The sequence below is a fragment of the Emydura macquarii genome, unplaced genomic scaffold, assembly GCF_026122565.2.
Source record: "Emydura macquarii macquarii isolate MOO-44397 ecotype Brisbane River unplaced genomic scaffold, CSIRO-AGI_Emac_v2 contig_968, whole genome shotgun sequence".
In the NCBI taxonomy this organism is placed as follows: domain Eukaryota; kingdom Metazoa; phylum Chordata; order Testudines; family Chelidae; genus Emydura; species Emydura macquarii.
Window position 1 is genome coordinate 17,406,037 of NW_027131105.1, and position 19,608 is coordinate 17,425,644.

General features: G+C 46.5%; 1 protein-coding gene across 3 annotated transcripts in view; it reads left to right on the forward strand.

The window, feature by feature from the left end:
• Nucleotides 1–7,826: 7,826 nt before the first annotated feature.
• Nucleotides 7,827–19,608, forward strand: part of PLXND1 (plexin D1) — a 113,912-nt gene continuing 102,130 nt past the window's right edge. For all 3 annotated transcript variants that reach the window (XM_067544353.1, XM_067544354.1, XM_067544355.1), the window contains exon 1: nucleotides 7,827–9,508. In XM_067544353.1, the coding sequence (XP_067400454.1) occupies nucleotides 8,150–9,508 (1,359 nt within the window). In that variant the 5' untranslated portion in view covers nucleotides 7,827–8,149. The remainder of the gene's footprint in view (nucleotides 9,509–19,608) is intronic.

The following is a 19,608-nucleotide window of genomic DNA, read 5'->3' on the forward strand; positions in this document are numbered from 1 at the left end:
GACTGAATCTTTGTCTCATTTATGCTGCATTTAACACAATTTATTTCAGTCACAAACAGTTAAAATGTAAGCTATCAAAAACTGGAGTTATATGTTGGCATTAGATAATTGCTGTAATTAAAAGCATATAGAATGATTTCAGGTTAGTAAGTTTTCACCTGTGCCTATTTACTTTGCCTAACTTTTCACCCGTTGCCTGTATATTTAAGCATATAGTGAGCAACTGCTCTGAAATATGTGGGCATGATCCTGTATGATTTAATTAGAAAACTTCCCTTTGGCATTAGAGGAGAATTTGTCTGAACAAAGCTGGCAGGATCAGGCCCACTTCATTTCGTTTACGGGCTCTGCTCTGGGACAGTGCTTAGATTGATCTATGAATCCACAGGAGAAATCAGACTTACTTGCACTGTATCTGTAGTTTGTTTCAGCTTGATTTGAATTAGTATAGGTTGCCTGGCTCCTTAGACTGAAAGCTGGATCTAGTTGAACCTGGACTGTGAGTTTCCACTAGGCGTGCCCTGCCGTATGCTGGTTTTGCTCCCTACACAAAGGGCCAATACTCGCAGTCCTTTGCACCCAATGAAGTTAAAAGGAGCATGGCCTGATTCTCCTCTGCCCTGAACCCTGTATAGTCATGTACAGCTGTGCAGAGTGGGTGTTCAATGCTGTCAAATCAGAATAGCATTCTAGGGAATGTTTCCCACCACTATTGATGCTGGTGCAGCTCCACAGGTGATGGAAATGCAAGGAGCGCTGGTGGAGGTAAGGCTCTTGTAGTTACCAGCATTTGTAACTGCTGCTTAGGTCTGTGCTGAGCATGTTTAGACTATATAGCACTAAAAACACCAGTGGCACCAGAAGTCCCCTGTCTACACTAGCAGTTGCCATCAGCAGAGCTCCTCTTACCAGTTATCAATGGAGTTCCCTGGTATTGGCAATGGTGGGACTGTGATGGGGTATCCACCCACAAAGGTGAATAAGGGGCTAACAGGGGTCAGAGAACTCAATTAGCCCACTGGGTTGCACATGGAGGATGGGCCAGGCCTAATTAATGATGAAACTCAGCTGGGGAGGGGCCATTACTCCACTGATAGTAGAAGTAAAGAGGCCAGTTGGAAGGCTCTGGTGGGGAAAGGAAAAAGGCTTGGTAGGAAGAAGTGTAGGGAGGTGGCAGCAAGGCGTTGGATGGAGTGAATCTTGATTGCTTGTCCTAGGGTCCTGGACTGGGACCCAGTGTAAAGGGGGGCCTGGGTTCCCCTACTGGCCACTGGTATGGGAGTGTGAAGCCCCTGAGAAGGGATATGTACTATTGGAAGCCATGAGAAAAGGGCACCTGAACCTCTGGGCCCAGAATTGAGGGTGGCAGACTGGATGGAGGGTTTGGATATTTGGTATTTTTGCTGGACTTTCTGTTATTCTAGAAAGGGTGGGGACTAAAGCATCATGAGACTGGCGGGCTGAATCACGACTGACCACTGGGGGACTAGAGCAACTGTTGGCAGGGGGCACTAAACTACCTATGAGCAAATACCTGTGAATTGACTATGATGGGTGTTAGGTGCCTACATACGGTTGGGGGTCTGGGCCTTAGCATTTCTGTGCTTCAGCTTCCCCAGAAGTCTGTATCAGAACTTGGATTAGAAGCCAGCGCTCCTGATACTTATGGCTTTTGGTAGTAATCCTGTCGCAGCTGTGGCCAGAAGCCCATTGCAAATTTGACTCTGTTAGGCTGTACATACGCAGAGAAAGACATAGTCCCTGAGTAGAAGCGCTTGCAACCTAGACTGGACAAAGACCTTACTGGTGAGGAAATGAGGCATAGAGAGATTGTGACTCGCCAAGCTCCCAGGGCAAGTCTGGGGTAGACTGAGAAATTGAACCTACCTCACCTGAGTTTTAGGCGGCTACTGCTTAAACCGCAAGACCATCTCTGCCTTCTCCCCAGTGAGCTATGCTAAGTATTCTTATAACCTGCACGCAGTTTTTCCATTGCATTATACTACATGGTCCATTGTTAATGCAGGAAATAGTTTCCTGGTAATGAACTCTACTTAGGCAGCTCACCTCAGCAGCCAACGCCTGCACTCTGAACACATTAGCCTGATGGGTGCTGGAGAGGAGGCTACATACATCTGACTCCCTGTATTAGTCTGTGATGCTCCGGATTGCATTGGGAAAGGCTCATCTTTGAACACCAGGAGGCTTGAGGAGAAAACATGATTCCACTCAGAAAACTTCTCAGGGTCCTGGTAAGTCACCATCTTGTTCAGAGAGGCACTGAGGGCTGGCCTGCAGCTCAGTGCCATTGGAACCACACTGTCAAGACATGATTCCTCTGCGCTCTCAGCCACAGCTGCAAGGTTTGTTTGCAGCAAACCGTAGCCCACTCTGCATTCTGTTTAGAGGGGAAGACGTGAGGCAAAGGGATGCTGTCTTACTCTTTCTGCTAAGCAACTAGCAGCTACTCTGCTGGGGTACATAAATCATCCATAATAACCATATGAAATCTGCCTGGCTGCGCTGTAAACTGCAACTGCCATGCAAATTAATAATAAACTAGAAGCTCAGTCCATGATTGTCTAAAGATTTGCTAAGGATTGCAAATCAATTGGTCTATCTACTGCCCCTCTGAAGTGCAATAGGCAGGTCCTTCACAGATGCAATGCATATGATAAAGACAGTCTCAGCCCCAACAAGCTTACAATGTAACTGCACAAAGACAGGGAAAGGAGAGAGGACGGGGGAGCAGCAGCTAATCACAGTGGTCAAGGCCATGTTGGGAACAATTCCTGTTGGGTTCATTTCTTTTTCTTGGTCCATCCCCATTCACGCCGGTGACCCACAATCCCCTCATTACCCCTTCTTCTTTCCTTCTTCTATCAATGAGCCCCATCTTCCAACAGAACCTATAGACACTGAGCAAAGGAGTTATAAAATTCATAGATTCTAAGGCTGGAAGGGAGCATTGCGACCCTCTAGTTTGACCTCCTGTGTAACACAGGCCACACAACTTCCCCACAATAATTTGTGAAGCAGGTCTTTTAGAAAAACATCCCATCTTGATTTTAAAATTGTCAGCGATGGGGATGATTCTTGGCTAATAGTTCCAGCGGTTAATTCCTCTCTCTATTAAAGATGTATGCCTTATTTCAGTCTGAATTTGTCTAGCTACCTTAGCTAGTCCAACACACCCTCTAAACTAGTCTGTGTGTGCATTGCAGGATTTGAGGGAGTTAGAGGCCTCCCTTTAGGCCACCCTGCCCTCACTATCCAATATGGCTCCTGCTGTTCCCCCTCTCCACACACACACACACACACACACATACCACCTTTGGAGAGTGGTGAGGGCTAGAGGCTCCCACCTTTCAGTGGCAGAATTGGACTAGCAAGTTAAAATTTTCACCTTCCTGTGTTTGTAGGTGAAAATCAACTTTGACTGACTTTTTTGCTTTGAGCTTGTCCAAACCTGTGAAACCAGAGAGAAGAGGCTCATGTCAAGCCCAAAGGACAGATCAGCAGCATGACCCTTTCCCCCCATTCCACCCCCAAAAAGGAAACTGATAAGTTTTGCACGTATCTACTCATAACACCTCTGTCTACCTCTCTTCTTCCCTCCTACACACACACCAGGCAACATTTAAATCAGGCTTGGGAAACTGCCAGTAATTTCCAGATACCATTTGTATAATAAACAACAAGAAAGGTTTTTCTGATTTCCAGGTGCTCTGTGTATTGAGCTACACACCGTTAGAATTTTTAACACAGTCCCCATGCGAAGACATGGTGTGAGAGACAAACAGACAACACAGGGTGCTGGAGAACTGACTTGATTCTAGGCAGCGGGACACCATCATGTTCAATGACCTGTTATATCTAGAAACCAGCCCCTTTCTTCCCTTCCACATTGTCAGCCTGGTGGGTTATTTATTTGGGTCTGCAGAGTCAAACCAGTCCATTTCCAGTATGTGATGGTGAACCGTCCTCCTGAAGCCAAGCTGTGCTCTGTTAGCTTGCTGCTAAAACCAAGAGAATCAATAGATGTTTTTACTCAACATACTAAAGGGACTAGAGCCTGCTTTTTGACAATGTTGAGTCAATATAACCTGAGTAAGTGCTTGAGTAACTCATGTTTCATCTATAGAGAAACTGTTCTTGGGTAAATATATTTAGTAATGGTTACAATGTTTTTGAGTTCTTACACTTACACACACACACACACCCTTCCCCCTCCCCCCGGCACAATGTCTAAGAAGCTGTTATCTTTAAACCTGCATGAGAGTCAAACAGGAAAGGATTCTGGCGTGGGCAATTGTCCATAGTGGGAGGCATAGGCTGTTATTTTTGATTGTTTGTTTATTTGTTTTTTCAGACCTTCCTTTCTTTCTGAACAAAGAATAGTAAAATCTGCTTATTGGAAATTAAAACTCCTCTATTAATAGAATTATCCTAACATATTCTCTAAGGATTCCAATTCCACTAAAAATAATTGGGGGGTGGGGGGGAAGCATAATCCATAAAGCAGTTTATCAGAAGATTGTTTCCTGACAATAAAAATGAAATATTTACCAGGTAATCCTGCAATACTTCCAATATTTTGGCTTGAACTATTTCAGTGTAGATAAGTGGTCAGAGTAGTAAACTGGGAGTCAGGATGTCTGCATTTTATTCCTGACAAGGCTAGTGACTGTGTGTGACATATACTTTGGCCTAAGTTTTCAAACGTTACTAGTAATTTTGGGTGCCTCAAGTTTTGGGTGTCCAACATGAGATGCTTTAAAAGGGTGATTTCACTTGAAAGGAACCCAGATACTGTGGTGATGAGTGGCAGTTTAAAACCCTCAAATAGATAGATTATGGGGCTGGGCTCCCAAACATGCAGGCACTTAAGTAACCTGTCACTTTTGCAAATGTAGACCTCTATGCTTCAGCTTCTTCTTCTGTATAAAAAGGGATAATGATACTTACCTGGCTCACACTTACAGCTTAATTAACCAGCATTTATAAAGTCCTTGACACCCTAGAATGGATGGTGCTAAATACAATGTGTTGTTATATTTAGAACATGTGAGTTTATTTCTGGGCAGTTAAATTCACAATTATATTTAAAAATTGTAAACAAAAAACCCAAAACAGCCTTGGAGTCCCATATTTTAAAAAGAATGATATCCCTAACGGATGGAGTTCTGATTAGCAAGGACAATGAGTTAACAAGAAAGCACGGTATTTAATTCTACACACATCTTCAGTGGACCTGGTATGGCCATTGCAGTCATGTATTAATTAGTGCTCTGAAATGGGAGAAAAGGACATGAAGGAGGTGGAAAGAGCTGGCAGGTGTAGAAATGAGATTAGACAACAGAGGATATTTCTATCCAGAATCCCAGCCATCCAGAATCCCCATCAGCCTCAATGATGTGTTTTGTATAAAAGAAAATAACTCGAGTAACACGAGAGCAGCCCAGGCATGGGGATGGCTGGGGGGACTGAAAGTGGGACACAGAACCCATCAGCATGAGACTAGTGACCAAACAGCAGGCCCAACTGCCCCCGGTGATCTGTGTATGGTAAAGCCTCTCCATGCACAGCTCACACCCTTCCCGAATGGAAGGAGGCTCCACTGTATAATACATATGAGCTTCCTTTTACTTACCCTTTGGTTTCTTTAGGTTGTGATCGGCTCGTTTTCAAGCTTTTCTCCACAGCCCAGAGGGCTAAGAACTTTCTTTTTTATTGAAAGCGAAAAGATTCTCAAACATTCACAGGACTCCAAGAACTGAGGTTTTAAGAAATCCAGCAATTATTGCGACACTATAAAACTCCAAGAGTTGATGACACTGCATCCCTTCCCCTGGCCCTAGAGAGGGCAGGTCTGTGGATCCACAATGGGGAGTGAACAGACACGCAGCAGGGCTCAGAGCTGCATCATTTCCCCACCACCCCAAGAAAATCAGAGGAGGAAGACAACCCAGTCCCAGGACAATCTTGCTCTCCTTCACCTGATGGAACAGTTAGGGAGAAACCTTGCTGAGATTTCCTCCCCATTAATCTGCTCTCACAGGTTTTCCTGAGGGAGAAAACAATTAGCACACTGCATTACGTGAAATGAGTTTGATGTGGGTCTGAGTTTATTTCCCAGAGGACAGATGCTCACATCACACACACAACCCCCTCCTTGTATCGGCAATCGCAGCAGAAAGGCCAACAAATGAAGTGGCATAGAGATTGAATGCCAGGACATAGATTCAGCCAATATGGTATACACATATCTGTTTCTCCAGAATCTCAGTTTTTATTTTAAAATGAGTGATCTCTCACCGGCATGGGTGCACAGAAAACTTCACCAATGTGCATTCAGAGTAAGTGATGCAGAGACCGCTACAAGAATCTGCAGAAAGCTTGCAACACTAGTTCTGCAAGGTATGAACCCTTCATCCTAGTGAGGGGTTAACTCAGATGACGATAATCTGTATATCAAAATGGTTAACTATTTCATTCCACATGTATGAGCTTGCCCACATGGAAAAGTTTGACCAGCTATAGTGGTATAATTATATAGTTAAATCAATACAATTAGGCTGATATAAACCCCATGTGGACATTTGGTCCAGTATCAGAGTTGCTTTTTTCAAGTTTCTCTTACATCTGTCCCTCAGCAACATAATCTACATTCTAAAAAAGCATTTATACACTGGAATACGTGTCCACATGGGTGCTATGTCAGTATCACCATATTGGTTTAACTTCACACCTTAGCTAATAGTGGTCTAACTTTTCTGTGTAGATAAGCCCTCTGAAGGGAGAGGGAAGATCCCTGACATGCATGATTTACTGCGGATGTCTCACTACGGTGCCAAACCCAGATAAGGCAAGCACAAAGTGCCTAATGGAGCTCAAAGAACATGCACAGTCATAATTTGAACACCTGCACAATCTACTGGGAGCAGCAACGAATTCCAGAAACTCACAGGAGCAGAGCTTATTTTGTGGGCGAAGGGGAAGAGTACCACCCCAATCAGATTCCTGCTGAGCTCTCATTCCTAGGTCCTCTTGGACAAGGTTCAGAAACATTATTGGAGCAGGGTCGGGGAATCCTGTAGGGCTGCTGCCTGTGCTGTAGCTGCTCTGGCAATAAACAGAAGGCTTCAGGGATGTCAGCTTTTAAAAAAATGAGCAGCCCAATGCAAACACATCTCCATTGGAATAGAGGGAATTAAAACAACAAGCAGTGCGTGACTCTGGTGACTGAAATACAGTGGGATTGGGAGAGATTCTTCACCCGCCCCCCCTCCCCTTACATACTTGGAATTTTTGTCCACTTAATTTATTCCTGACCCCCAAACCCCAGACAGTCTGACCTCCTCTTTGTTATCCTTTCTTGTACAACTCTCTTTATGGGGAGTGCAATACTTCAAGAGCATTGAGAGTTAACCTATTCTGACTGTTGGGGGGAGCAGTGGATGGGAGGGGGTTGGCTGAAATTAATGCTGTTTGGTCAGGGCTATTTTTACTTTTGGTTGCAGCCTTGCTTAATGTCTGGAGGAGAAAAGTTCTTATCTCCCCTCTCCCTTTCCATCCCAGTCCCCTATTCGGATCAGAAACATGAAAAAACACAAACACAAGAGTTATTTGTTAGGAGAGGAGCTGCTCTCCAGGAACAAGGGCTGCCTCTTTGTGTGGTTGGCTGGTGCAAGACTTGCCTTCCAGCTTTTGGAAAATATCTTTAACTTAATCATATTCACATGACAACCCCTAAATTAAAAAAAAACAAAAAAACCACCATGAGTAATGCAGAAAGGAGAGAAGCGTAAGAGAGGAGAGGTCTGAGAGCGGCGGATCGCTTCACAGGCAGCGCGGAGCTGTCAGACAGGGGAGGGTGCAGCCTTTCCAGAGAGGAGCTCGGGAGCAGTTTAACCCCATCCGAGCTCCGGGCTGGCGAGAAGGGAGAGCGAGCGAGAGCGAGAGCGGACGGTCCAGTAAGCAGGCAAAGGCTGCGGATTGCAACAAAAGCTCAGGACTTCCCTCCTGGCGTCACTCAGTGCCGAGGCGTGTTGGCTTCGCAGGAAGCAGGTTTTCCTCCCCTGGCTTTGCAAAGCCCCTTTTCCGCGGAGCCTCATGCACTCTGCAGAGCAGCAGCCCAGGAGGCAGGATGGCTCCCCGGCGGAGAGGCGCTGCTAAGGTGCTGGCCCCGCTCCTGCTGCTGCCGCTGTTCGCCCTCCTCAGCAGCCCCGGCGCCGGCCTGGAGGTGCAGCACAAGTTCCTGTCGCCCACCTTGACCAACAACTTCGCCCTGGATGGGCTGGGCAGCAAGATCTACCTGGCGGCGGTCAACCGGCTCTACCAGCTCTCCGGCCCCAACCTGACGCTGGAGGTGGAGGAGCAGGTGGGGCCGGTGCCGGATAACCCCCTCTGCCACGCGCCCCAGCTGCCCCAGGCCTCCTGCGAGCACCCCAAGGTGCTGACCAACAACTACAACAAGATCCTGCAGCCGGACCCGGAGCAGGGCATCGTGGTGGTCTGCGGCTCCATCTACCAGGGCTTCTGCCAGCTGCGCAGCATGGCCAACATCTCGGCCGTGGCCGTCAGCTTCCCGCCGGGCCGGGCCGGGAGCGGCGGCGGCGGCGGGCCGGACCCGGTGACCGTCTTCCCCAGCATGCTCAACATCGCGGCCAACCACCCCAACGCCTCCACCGTGGGGCTGGTGCTGCGCCAGGCCGGGCCGGCGTCGTCGTCGTCGGACACGCGGCTGCTGGTGGGGGCCACCTACACGGGCTTCGGCAGCCCCTTTTTCCCGCGCAACCAGAGCCTGGAGGACCACCGCTTCGAGAACACGCCGGAGATCGCCATCCGCGCCCTCAACGCCCGCGGCGACCTGGCCAAGCTCTTCACCTTCGACATCAACCCCTCGGACGACAACATCTTCAAGATCAAGCAAGGCGCCAAGGCGCGCCACAAGCTGGGCTTCGTGCGGGCCTTCCTGCAGCCCGCCGCCGGCCCGGGCCCGGCCCCGGCCCAGGGCCCGGCCTACGCCTACCTGGCCCTCAACAGCGAGGCCAAGGCGGGCGACAAGGAGAGCCACGCGCACAGCCTGCTGGCCCGCATCTGCCTGGCCGAGCCCGCCGGCCGCAACGGCAGCGGCGGGGAGACCAAGAAGCTGACCGAGTCCTACATCCAGGTGGGGCTGCAGTGCGGGGCCGGGGGCGGCGACGGCTTCACCCGCCTGCTCTCCGTCTTCCCGGCCAGGGCCGCCCTGCAGCTGGGCCCCGGCGACAGCGGCGGCGGCGGGTCCCCTCAGCCCGAGGAGCTGCTCTTCGGGGTCTTCGAGAGAGCCGCCCCGCCGGGGGCCCGCCCGCACTCGGCCCTCTGCGCCTTCCGCTTCGCCGACATCGAGCGCGCCATCCGGCGGGCCAGGAACGCATGCTTCGTGGAGCCGGACTCCGGGCTGGTGACGGTGCTGGACAGCGTGGTGCAGGGCACCGGCCCGGCCTGCGAGAAGAGGAACATCCAGGTAGGGCGGGAGGGAGCGGGGACACCCCCCCTCCGCGGTGGGCTCGGGGCGTGGGGAGCCGGGCCCCTGCGGTGGGACGGAGGCACCCCTGTCCCGTGAGGGCTCGGCAGCTGGGTGGGGACCCCTTAGCAGCGGAGAGGGGAACCCCTCCCTTCCCCCTCCCCCGCTGCTGCATTGGGGATTGGAGCCGAGGGGATCTCGGGTGGGAGCGGCGACCTCTCGGCGGGGATGGCGGGAGCCCGGTAACGGTGCGGGATGTGCAGGCTGGAGGGGGTGGGGACCGGGGAGGGCAGGGGAGCGGAGTGCCAGCATTAGGGGAACCGGTGAGAAAGTTCCTCAGGAGCCCCCCGGTAATGCTGCCGCTCAGTTCTCTGGGACTGGGGGGGGGCACAACCCTCTGTGGAGAGAGAGAAACTGGGAGGTCCCCCTCGTAGCGCTGCTGTTCAGGGAGCCGGTTGGCCCCATGGACCAGCAGAGTGCAAAAGTGGGGAACCCCCACCGGGGAGAACCCTACCCCTGGTCAAGTGCAGCTCAGGAGCAGCGTTTGAAGTGGAGGGGTTTGTTCAGGGCAGCATAACCGCCTGTGTTGGGGGAGAAAGGTCAGGGAATCCCCGGTGTTACTGCACTTCGGTGGAGCCGAAGAAGTCGATTTGACAGGAGGGGAAACCCCCTGCTGGGAGAAACCTGGCTGATTAGTAGGTGAGAGACTGCGGGGTGACCTACCGCTCTGCAGGACAGGTCTCAGCACACGCCGACAGCCAGTGTGGTGAGCCCCTGCTGGTGCTGAGCGCTGCATGGACTGGAATGCTGGCTGGGGCTTGACTCTCCAGCATCCCAATCCTGGAGTTCTTACCCAGGCAAAACTCCATTACAGTCAGTGTAAGGACTGGGTCTCAAGTCTGAATTAATAATAACCTTGAACCTTCATGGCTAGCTGGGGGAGCAGTAACCATCCATCAGGCTGAAGTCTAGAGAGACTGAGAATCTAAAGCATCATGGGAGTTAGAGGTGGACAAGATTTATTAGTTTGTCCCTGGGGATTGTTCCCTGTAGTCTATTCTCCAGTGCTTTGTCCAGTTTTAAACAACTCAAGTGATATGGCTTTCACACCAATGTGTACCTGACAGAAGCATCCTTGTCATAAATGTAAATCAGAGATGGGATTTAATCAGAAGTGTGGATCTGAGAATCACTGGACTTTGGGAGTGGTGGTGATTGGAATCCGAACCAAGAGCCAGCTCTGAATATTGTAACTGGGCTCTACCGGCTTGAGTATGCACACTGCACCCCATCAAAATCAGTTGCAAAGCTGCATGGACTTTAATGTTGCAGGATCAGACTCTGTTCCTTTAATGGTCTGACCCAAACCTCAGCATCTGAAACCACGTCAGACTTTGGATTTGTGTGGTGGGTGAGGAGAGAGTGTCAGCAGCCCAACCTAGACTTCTCTCTGAGGTTTGCAGTTGAATGAAGCCAAATTCTGCCCTGGACTGACCTGGGTGTCAGAATTTGTATGTGGATTCTGCACTCCCAGCCCCATCTCCACTCAAATCCATCTCAAATGGCCTCCTCTGGTGAGTGAGTTTGGTTTACTTACGCTAGACAGTATTTAGGAGGTTGCAGAAACATGCTGAGTACAGTAAGCTCCTTTTTCTTTTCCCACAAGGGTTTACATTCATGCAGTACCCACGTGTAAATTTAGGTCCATTGTGAAAGTCAATTGGATTCCTACTCAGTTTACTATGAAGTTAAACATGCAGTGGTTTTCTTACACATACAACCACCCCCTCTTTTATCAAGAAGCGTCTTTATTCCCACGTTCCCTGTCCCCAGTGAACTATTGGTGACTCACAGACTTTATTTTTCTCTTTCTTTCCGGTTGTTGCTCTCTGTACAGATATGGAGGGAAGGCAGCTCTAAGAATGTGTGTTCAGTTATAGCTGTTCTCTTCCCACGTCCCTCTGTGTACTCTTGCAACAGGACAGTGTAGGATATGTACAGTGCATGGAGAGGGGACACAGGCTGCCTTGTTTCATTGCATTTGGGGTGAAAGTTTGCCATTGTCATTGTTTGTTACCAAGTGGACATAAATGTTAATAGAGACAAGGTGGGAGGGTAATATTTTTTATTGGACCAGCTTCTGATGGTGGAAGAGACAAGCTTTCAGACTTCACAGAGCTCTCCTTCAGGTTTGGAAATTAACACCTCTGCCACTTTATTTTAAGTGGTTTCTTGCAACATGTGTTTACCCCATATGCTCAACAATCTGTCCCACCTTGTAGTTAACTGGTTACCTTTTCCAGACATAAAGAAGAGCTCTGTGATGATCAAAAGCTTGTCTCTCCCATCAACAGAAGTTTGGTCCATTAAAAGATATTACCTCGCCTGCCATGTCTCTCTCATATCCTGGAACAGACACGTCTACAGCAACATTGAAACATACATTTGAATGCCAGATAAAGATGCCTATTTTCCCTTTTAGTAAAAGGCACAAACTATTAAACAACAGAGCTGCTTTAGCACTATGTCTTTTTTTTCCCCTCCTTCCACTGGGAAAGAGGCACAACTCGGCTCCATCAAAGATCATAAAAACATCTGTTTGATTTCACAGGCAAAACAGAGCATTTGAGTTTGGGCTTCCACACTTCGCAGTGGCAATGATAGAAAGGTTTCCTATGATAACCAGTGTGCTTGGCAATGACAGCCCCGTGCTATGTTAAAATACGTAGCCTCAATGCAGCGGTTCACAGATCGGCTTTAGGGAAGTTGAATTGTTCTCCTCTGGAGGCAGAGTACAAGCTGCCAGACACCATGGAATCTGGTAACCATTGTGGCTTTTTAATTGATTCCACAAAAATACTCCGTGCTCTAAATGGTGTGGGTCCACTCCTGAGGCAGTCCCAGCTCCCAGTGAAGTCAGTGGGTGTTGAAGGCATGATTTTCAGAGCTGCTGAATACACCCGCAATTCCAATGACTTCCGCTGAAGTGCTGGGTGCTCAGCATCCCTGAATCAGACCCTCAGCACCTTGCAGGGGCATGCCCTGAGTAAGGGCTGCAGGATTAGGCACTGTGGCTGAGATTCTCCAAGGCACTAGGGAGTTAAATGCCCAGCTTCCATTGAAACTCAGTGGCAACAAGGCACCTAACGTCCTTCACCTCGTTTGAAAAGCCCAGCCTATGTGAATAGTACAGGTTTTTCTAACTCCCAGTCACTTGGGGGCAACAATTAACAACAATGAATAAGCAATCATTTATCAGCATTTACAATAGCTAGTCTTGTTCCTCTGTAAAGGACTTTACAGGTATTAATGCCTCCTCTCAATACTCTCTGAGCAGATGAGTAAGTGTATTTATTGCCATTCATAGCGTGGGGGAACTGAAGCAGAGATGATCAGACTTTGCCCTAGAGGAAATCAGTGTCAGAGCAAGGACGAAAATTAGGGTTTGCAGTGTAAAGCAAATGACTTCTCTATAGGGACTGACAAGATCAATCCTTTTTTTTTCTTTTGGTAATTAATTTTTATATTGATTTAATGCTTGCAGAAACGAATGCCATACTCAAGTTCTTATCTATACACAGCCATGGCTAGGAAGATTGTCAGTTCCATAATGAAAGCATATTAAGAATGGGTGTGTCATTAGAAGTGTGATTAAACAATGACGTACATGGCCTTTGGGATGGATGCTGCAAGATGCTGAGCCCCCTCAGCTTCCATTGAAGTTCGTGGGAGTTGAATGCCCTCAGTACCTTACAGGATCAAGCCCTTAGAAAATGTATATTTACACCAGGGGAGCAGTATAGGTTAGTGATTATAGCATAGGGCTGGGAGTCCGGAGAACTGTCTTCTAATCCTGACTCTGACACTGACTCTTTGTATGTCCTGGAGCAAGTCACTTCCCTGAGCCTTAGTAAACTGATCCATAAAATGATCTTACTATGGTTACCAAGCCTTCCTCATTGGGTGTTGAAGATTATGGTTGTGAAGGTGCTTTGCCTTCCTTGGATGGAAGGTTCAGCAATATATAAATGCAACATACTATTCACGTTTGTTCCTGTTTAATATTTGTTCATTTCCCATTCGCTTGAAGTGTGAATCTCTAGAAACGTTGACCTAGACTGCTGGAAGCCCTCTTACCTACCATTTAGTTGGAAGGAAAGCTTTTCAGTTCCCCCCCCCCCCTTTTCTTAATCACTAGGATTGCCAACAAGTTAACAAGCTGCTTTTATTTCCAACTCCCAGAGCAACTGTATCAAGATGAGGATTGTAATATACTGTTTCTTAGAACTGAAAAAAAATCTAACATCAATTTCCACCTTCAAGACAATGAAATATTCTAATACATTTTACGTCCCAGCCCTGGGAACACAGCAGGAAAATATATTACCGCAGCAGCTGGCATGGTGTTTTAGCTAAGGGTCTGTCTGTGTTTCTATTATAAGCTCCACTTTTCAGCAGTTAGTGGGTTCCCAGGTTTTCTTTTGCCCACACAAAGCTCAAAAGTGTTCAAGTATTTAAAAAAAAAAAGTGGTTCTGTAGTGCTAGGGTGTTTGTTTTTTTTAAATGAGTTTGAAAAAATATGAATTGACTGGCTGATTCTTTCCAAATACAGGTTAGGCTAAAATGATTCTGTGTTACAGATCATGGAATGAGTTGTGAGTAGTGGTATTGTTTGGAAAGAAAGAAAAAAGAAAGAAAGAAAGAAAAAGAAAGAAAGGGGCCAGTCCTGCAACCCTTACTCATCTGACTAATCCTGTTGAAGTCAGTAGGACTTATGGGAGTAAAGAGTGCTTGTGTGAGTTGAGGACTGCGTGATCAGACGGTAAGGTCTTTCGGGGCAGGGACAGTATCTTTCATTGTCTGTGAAGCACCATGCGCACCTGTAGTGCTGTATAAATAATAATGAATAAATAATATACATTTTGGGACACAGATGTATTGCCCAGAGGAAAAAACAGGCAGGTCTAGTGTGGGTAAGTGTTGCTCATGCTTTCTCCACAGAGTACTTCAAATCTTACTAGCAGATTTTTTGTTATTTATTATGTTATTAATATATTTATTATTTTCTGACAGTGTGCTCAGTGCAGTACAATGGGATGAGGCCTTGATTCAGCACAGTACTTAAGCACATGCTTTTCTTTAAGCCTCTGAGTAATCCCATTGATTTATTAAGCACAAGCTTAAGTGCTTTGCTGAATTGGGGTCTAAATGGCCAGACAAAATGCCTGTGTGGATTCTGATGAGCAGAAGAAGATTAAGAGAGTGGTGCTGTTATGTGTTTTCTTAATGAAAGATTCTGTAAAAGCACTTATGAAAGAGGTGGGTTAACACTGGTAGATTTAGTGGAAGGCATGTGTTTTAAGGAGGGATTTTGAGACAAAAAGAAAGTGGTTGTTTTTTTTTTTTGCACCAAAGGCTAGTGGGGGAGTTCCAGGTTTGTCTCTCCTGAGCAGAGATTGCCTGTTTATAACCACTTGTCTCAGACTGTGTGCTGTTTTTGTGATAGGAACAATAACTGTCCCCAGTGAAGTGCTAGAATGGAACCACCAGTACATTGTCATCACATGGAACCTCAACAGATTTTGAACCCAGGTCTCCAAAGGTGATGATGAACATATGTGCTCTCTTTAGTGGGTACCTTCCATGGTGGTGTGCTGTCAGAATTTAGCAAACATGGTTAAGTGTAAATGGGGCCATTTATATATGGGACTAGATTCTGATCTCAGCCACGCTGGTGTAAAACCTAAGTAACCCCAGTGGATATACTCCATATTTACACCCGTGTAACTGAGGTCAGATTCTGGACCATTAAGTTTGAAGGACTCTTAAACCTCATGCCATGTGCCTGGAATGCTTTTTAATTTCCTTTTTTGAATGATAATTAGTTAAGGGTACAATACTTTGTGCCGAGTGCCCTCATTTCACATGGATTTTAGTTGAGGGGACTCAGTAATGCCCAGAAACTGCTCTGTATCTGATCAATCCCCAAAAAGGAAATTAAGGCCCAGATCTTCTATTGTGGTGTGGCCATTTTATACCACACCAAGGGGCAAGTTGGCCATAAAGCTGGTTTAATTGGCCTGTTGAGAATTACCCTAGTGTAAGGGAAATCCTCCAGAAGTATAGAGCTAATGTAGGGGTTCTTATGTCACTCTCCATATGTCATGCTGTCATAGCAGGGGGAAGGAGGTGTGGCTGGGATATCTGTATCCTACATTCATTCCTGGTTGTGTTTCAAGCCCAAGAGTGCTGGAACTGGAGGTGCTGGATTGCGGTAGCACCCTCTAATTTGAAGTGGCTTCCATCATATACGGAGTTTACAGTTTTGTTCAATGGCTTCCAACAACCCCACGGTAAAAATTATTCCAGCACTACTGTTCAAACCCCTTGCTGTTTGCAGCAAGACAAAGTAGAGCAGCCTCCCGGATTCTCTGATTCAGTCTTCCTCACTGCAGCAGGATTAGGGGAGTACAAATGTGAACTTTCAGCCACCTTTGTGCACCCACTTGCATTCTGCATGCTTTAGTCATCAGAGGATCTGTCCTTAAACCTCGAAGGGAAATAACTGCTAAAATAATATTTAACGTCTAATGCACATATGGAACCAAGAAAGAGTTAGAGTTGAAACACCAATCCAAACCCACCCTATTTTATTGTGGGGACCTTCAGGGATTTCTGCTTTACTGCATTTTACATGCTGTAATACTTAGGCATAGTGACATGTGATAATGATGCCGTTTCAGCATTAACTCTGAATTTTCTGGCTCTTGTGGCTTTGCGTCAGACTCTGCATGTTAGCTGAACAATGCATTTTGTGGTTTAATGATCAGATAGCCATCAATGAGTTTTATGATACTGGGTTGTTAAATAAAATGTACTGCTTGGGTAAATTATATAAACAATTTCAGTATGTGTATATTTGGGTTTGGAAATGTTGTCTAAAACCAGTAAGAAAATGTTCCCAAACTAAAACTTGTATCCACATGGGAATATGACAAAACATCTACTTACTGTACAAACACACTGTAGCGTCTCAGTGGGAGTGGGTTTTAAAGGAGGTTTGTTACTTTGAAGTACTAGTTTATACTAATTCAGAAACTCCAAACATGAAAATAAATATCCTCTAACCTTACCTCTATTCAAACAAATCCAGAGGATTAGCCACAAAACGGAAACTGCAAATTTACATTTAACTTATACGTTAAAAATAAAGCAAAAGTTCTGGTAATACATTTTAGTTTTATATAATCTGATGCTTTTGAGGGTTGCTAGCACTATCTGAAGCTGAAAAATACTGCAATGTTCCAAAGCTACAACATGTCATTATATCACATTCATCTTTTTTTTTTTTTTTTACAGTGATTATGAATGTTGTTTTACAGAGAAAATAAAAGTCAGTGTCCCTGGCCTGAGAATAAAATTCACTCTCTGTGTCCCCAATCTCAGATATGTGTGGGTGGAGCTCTGTGCCAGTGTAGATCTCATTGTAGGATCAGGACTTAACTGTCTAGATCAAAGTCCTGGCTCCAACCCCCTCTGTTCTTTGGAAAAGTTCAGATATGAATCTGGATTTGAACACTGTGTCCTGGGTCCATCTCTACTAAACAGCAGGTAACGGGGAGATTGTGGTGTATAGTTTCATAGGAGAAGTGTTTTGAAACAAATCCTTATGCAATTTCAGGACAGACGCAAAGAAGAAAAATCTCTAAAAAAGCTGTGTGAAACTCGCGGATCCTATCTTAAAGGGGTTCTAGCTGCTGTGTTCTTACCAGCTGGCCTCAAACTGCCCAAGAACCCCTCTTGGACTCACACCTGCTTTCAGTTTCAAGTTCAAATGAACCCCAGATTACAATGGGAAATTCAGTCCAAGTTGGTGAGTTTCACCTGGCTTCACACCGAAACCAGAAATTTTGCCTGATTAGGAGCTTGTCAACAAGAGGGATTCATGGGGTAGTTAGTGCAAAATAGTTAGAGTTTGTATTTAAAGTGCAATAGCTAATAGCTCCCCATGTGAACACTCTTATTCTGCATTGAGTGCTTTTTTGTGGATTTGGTTAATCCACTTCCAGCTCTCTTAGGGACTCTTTAAAATCCTAGTAGGCATCAGTCCAGGTCTTTAGGTGCCTAAATACCTCTGCTATTCTGGCCCAATAGCTTATTAGAAAGGGTTATCAGGGACATTAAAGCATAAGCCCCGGGCTAAGGTAATTTAATGCTAACATCAAGCAAGCAAGCACAAGAGAGTCATGGAAACAGTTAATTAAAAATACCTGAGAACCATCACACTTACCTACAGCTACATGTTCCCAGCTAATAGTATAGTCAATATTATTGATAGCGTGTGGCTATAAGTAATGGCCCAGACCTTTAGAACAGCACACCTGGATAATTTGCTCACAGTTATTGCAGTTGCATGCACAGCTGCAGTAATTGTGTGCACAAATGAGCAGTCAGACATGTCATTTGTGCATGCAATTACTGCATTAAGCGTCAAACAATAGTAAAAGTTCTTGACAATGAGAAAAGAAAATGCTTAGCAGAAAAGAGCGCATGGCTATTGCCTGTATACTTTATTCCCTATGGGTCTATGATACGGTGTTTGAAGAAGGGAATAGAAGAACAGTATTAGCACATTGCATTTCTTTAGCTCTGTCCATACATAAATCTCAGTGCAATTAACAAACATTCACAAATTAAGTCTCACAGCACCCAGCTGAAGTGGATAAGAATTAATACCCACGCTTTACAGGTGAGGAACCTGAGTTCTCTGAGAGATAAAGACCTGCCCATTGCCACAAAGTGAGTGAGTGGCAGTCAGGAATAGAATTCCGAGGTCCTCAGCGCCCAGTCACTTGCTCTACCACTAGACAACACCCCTATAGCAGTTACACACTAAAAATAGCCAGGGATGCAGGAGCAAAGCAGAAAGAGGGGAAGTTAGCCAGGAAGTTAGCAGCAGAGCTACTAATTTGCAAGTGGAGTTTGCTTTTGCTGCTTTTTTCCCTTCCCATTTCTAGGTTGGTAGAGTAACGATTGCAGTGTCCTGTTCTCGTTACAGGTTGGGAAGCAACACCTTACAGCACGTGGGGGAAGCAGCAGCCTGGCTGAAATGATCCCTCACTAAGGGAGGCCCTAGAATTTATTGGCATTTTTCAGCAGACAGAACAGTGTTAATATCCAGCAGCTCTATAACAGTTCTGCTGGCAGCCCCCATTCTGGCAGGGTGATGAGGCTGAGCAGGATCTTTGGCGTGCCTGCTTTAGGAGAGGCTGATCTCAAGCTGAATCTAGATGAGGCTATTTTAGATGTGACATGCCGATCAGAAAGGCTGATAGCGCCATTCCTGATAATCTTGCCTCATTACTCTTGTTCTGTCCATAATATGGCTCAGTTGGGGGAACACGCAATAATTTCTCTGACAAATCTCTGTCTACAATGAAGCCCAGAGGCATGGAGCTCTGTTGGAGCTGTGAATAATCAGGCCACCTTTTCTTGAAACACAGTGGGCCAGCAATGGCCAGAAGTTCAATGACAGCAGTGAGTGGTTTGAACATGAATGAAGCTGCTATTTCCAGCTTTCTTTCCTGCCCCCACCAAATTTTATAATGCACTATTTTGCAGGCAAAGGGGAAATAGAGTAATTGTACTTAGACATAGCCTCCAAAGCTTTACAGATGGAGGTGAAACAAGTTCACACCAGCTGGATCTCCACTGAATTTAATGGAGGTACACAAGGCATGAGGCTGGGCCAGGATGTCTGTCATGGCACCTGCACTCCTCTCACATATTAAAAAAAACCAAAAAGACCCTCCCCTAGGCAGCTATAGACCTGGTGTTTGGGCATAGCCCACTCTGAATCATGGAGTTTTTCAGCAGTTCACAAGGGACTGTGCCTGTGTCATGGGGTAAAGGTGGGGGAAAACAAGGATCCCCATGAAACCCTGGACCAAACCCCACTGTTCCCTAGTGAGCTGCACAGAAAGCCTTTCCCTCCACGATCCTCTTAGCTCCACCCTGAGCCAGGGTAGTGGGGCTGATAATCTTCCTCTCTTTTACATGGATATTGGGTCACATTTTGGGGGGGGGAGGGCGGAATCATG